A 2,836-nucleotide genomic window follows, 5' to 3' on the forward strand; every position below is an offset into this window, starting at 1 on the left:
AAGACCTTCCATCAGCTGAAGAGGATGATCTCCTATCACCTATATATAATTTCATTGATAATTACCTAAGAGTATATTTCATTATTTCTGTCATGTTTGTGATATCAGGCATTATCTGATCCTTACTTCACTGGCTTGGCGAACATGACTGTGAACCATCCACTCAACCCATTTCAAAACTTGAGTTTGAATTTGAGAGAAGGAAATTGACCAAAGATGATGTAAGAGAGTTGACTTATGGCTGCATTAAGAACCTATTTTAAAAAAATTTAAATTGATTATGGCAAAAAGTGATTTTGGCATGCTAAGAAGTAAGTAACTATGTTTAATGTTTAATGTTAATAATGTTTAACTTGGTGATCGAAAGGTAATTTAGGACGTGTTTAAGCTTTAGAAAAAGTGCTTTTGTGGAATAGCTTTGCATTTTTCTGTTAAATTTTTTTTTTAATTGATTCAGGTAGAGCATTTTTTGGGAATTAAGAGGAAAGCTGAACCATCAAGCTCAGATACCCCAAAAAAGCCTAAATCATAATTCCTTGGTCTACTAATTGTAAGCATTTTAAGCTAATATCCCTGCAAGCTTAGAAGTTTAGCCCAATAGTGTTCATCTATTCTGTTGCCGACTGCAGATAATTTGCAGCAGAATGCGGGAAAATTGGATTTCCTGGGAAGATGTATTTCAGTGGTTATATTTTTTCCGACCATTCAATGCGGTCCAGAATGCGGGATTCCTTTTGTACAATAAGAGTTGTTTTTCAATATATTACATAAAATTTTGAATCTTCATTAACTTGCTAATCCTAGAACTTATTTAGCATGTTCTTCAATATGCATGAGTTTATCGGGTATTTCTGTATTTCATGTTGCAATTTTTTTATAGTGTTTTGACTTAGTGCAATTTATTTTGATTTAAAGAGATAAACGAGTTGGTAACTAAACTGTAAAAGTAGAGATGCAGGATCGTGTTCAGGAGAAATAATCCCTGCATCATGACTAGTGTACCATGTGAGATTATAAACTGAATGACAAATGGTAAAACATGGTGACTAGTGAGACATTATTTGTAGATCAAAATTTGCGGAGTTATAATAATTGTATTGTTGATGTTTTACTTTGTCAATAATATTGACATTGATTTCTAATTGGCCAAGCTTCTTGGGTAGCAACTTTTTATGGTTAAAATATCTATCGCTTGCATGATATTCTTGATTTATTTTATGTTCACAAAGACAAAAATGGATTGTGCTCTTAGAATGAGTTTATGGATTAATCAATCTAGAAAAAACTGGCTTCTAGGATTGGCTTAGTTTTATAAGGATTATATTAACTTTATTTCTAGTTGAGATCTTAATATACTACCTCCTTTCTTATGTATAAGATTATTTTTACTCAATTGTTTGTCCTTTTTTTTATAAGATTTTTTTCTAAAAGTCTGATGCATTAATTATTTTTATCTATAATATCCTTAATTAATTGAGAAATTGATTGAGAGAAATGCTTCAACAGCTGAAGAGTTGATTCAGTTACCAAATGGAAAAATCTCTTTTGGTGAGTCCTTGAGCTCTAGTTATAGTTTCTAAATTTTTAGCTTGAGCTTTTTTATTATGTTCATAACCAATTGAATCTGATGATGATTTTGAAACAAAGATTGTAGAAGAAGCAAACTTATCATCCAGATCTTTTTCTGGAAGAGTTAGTGATGATAAAGCTAACAGAAGTGGAAGGAAGGGTATGGTTCTTCCTTTTCAACCTCTATCTCTCACATTTGATGAGATCAAATATTCTTTAGACATGCCACAGGTACTATACACATTTTTTTAAAAAATGTAATCTTTCTATTTGTATGGTATTGATTATATTTAAAATATATTTGAGTGTTTATTTGATTGTAGGAAATGAAAAAGCAAGGAGTTTTTGAGGAACGTCGAGAACTTTTGAAGGGTGTTAGTGGTGTCTTTAGGCCAAGAGTACTAACAGCTCTGATGGGTGTAAGTGGTGCCGGTAAGACTACATTAATGGATGTTACTTTTGAAGTTGGCAGGGGAGCAAATATATGCTGGTCCGTTAGGCCACCACTGTTCTTATCTGATTCTGTACTATGAGGCGAATTTAGTGTAAACAAGATTAACACATATAACATATGATGCTTCTGTAGCATTGGGAACTTAGCATATTCACTATAGTGCATGATTGATGTAGGCTATTCAAGGAGTTCCTAAGATCAAAGAAGGTTATAATCCTGCAACCTGGATGTTGGAAGTTACATCAGCAGGCATAGAAGCATCTCTTAAGGTCAACTTCACCAATGTGTACAGAAACTCAGAACTATACCCGTTAGTCTCCTTACTTAATCCAACAAATATTGGTAATCGGATGTTATTTTGTTTCTTTTTTTTCTTTAGATATTTCAAACCAAAGGCTATTGAGTTCATTTTGTTTACTTCTTTTTCCTTTTCAGTTTTCACTTTTAATTTACAAAACTGCCACCTTGCTGTTTTCAAATATGTATGTTTGTGAGTCTGTGCATGCCAAGTTGCCTTTTTGAAATTGGAATTATTGGTGGCGAAAATAGAGAAGAATGAAATGAGTGAATCTTGGGGTGTTGCTCACATTATTTGTTGAACTAATAAATATCTTCTAATAATAAAGAGCGAAACATTCATTGATATTGGGGAAAATATACTTAAAGAAATCATTCATTTAATTATACATATTTTTTTCAATTTAAATTGGTTTAATTTTTTGCCAAACTAAATTTAAGCTAAATTAAAACTAGTGTCAAACTAAACTATTTAGGATTTTCAAGTAATTAACATGCATCTCATATTTTCTATGT

The 2,836-nt window shown here is 31.6% G+C and overlaps 1 protein-coding gene across 2 annotated transcripts; it reads left to right on the plus strand.

Moving 5' to 3' along the window:
* Positions 1-506: 506 nt before the first annotated feature.
* LOC114416921 (ABC transporter G family member 35-like) lies at positions 507-2,327 on the plus strand. Of its 2 annotated transcripts, none has more exons than XR_003667654.1 (5): positions 507-550; positions 1,507-1,548; positions 1,648-1,729; positions 1,893-2,001; positions 2,200-2,327. XR_003667654.1 is itself a non-coding variant. In XM_028381958.1 (5 exons), exons 2-5 carry the CDS (start codon positions 1,531-1,533, stop codon positions 2,217-2,219), a joined length of 300 nt encoding a protein of 99 aa, XP_028237759.1. In that variant the 5' UTR covers positions 507-550; positions 1,507-1,530; the 3' UTR covers positions 2,220-2,327. The 2 variants fall into 2 exon arrangements, 1 of the variants encoding a protein (XP_028237759.1); XM_028381958.1 differs by having other exon boundaries at positions 1,648-1,800.
* Positions 2,328-2,836: the final 509 nt, after the last annotated feature.

Source organism: Glycine soja, chromosome 6 (genome assembly GCF_004193775.1).
Source record: "Glycine soja cultivar W05 chromosome 6, ASM419377v2, whole genome shotgun sequence".
Classification (NCBI taxonomy): Eukaryota; Viridiplantae; Streptophyta; class Magnoliopsida; order Fabales; family Fabaceae; genus Glycine; species Glycine soja.

Excerpts from the sequence above, each read along its gene's own strand:
- LOC114416921 (XM_028381958.1), top strand. Across the intron at positions 1,801-1,892 it reads ATTCTTTAGACATGCCACAG|GAAATGAAAAAGCAAGGAGT; the intron begins GTACTATACACA and ends ATTTGATTGTAG. Across the intron at positions 2,002-2,199 it reads GATGGGTGTAAGTGGTGCCG|GCTATTCAAGGAGTTCCTAA; the intron begins GTAAGACTACAT and ends TGATTGATGTAG.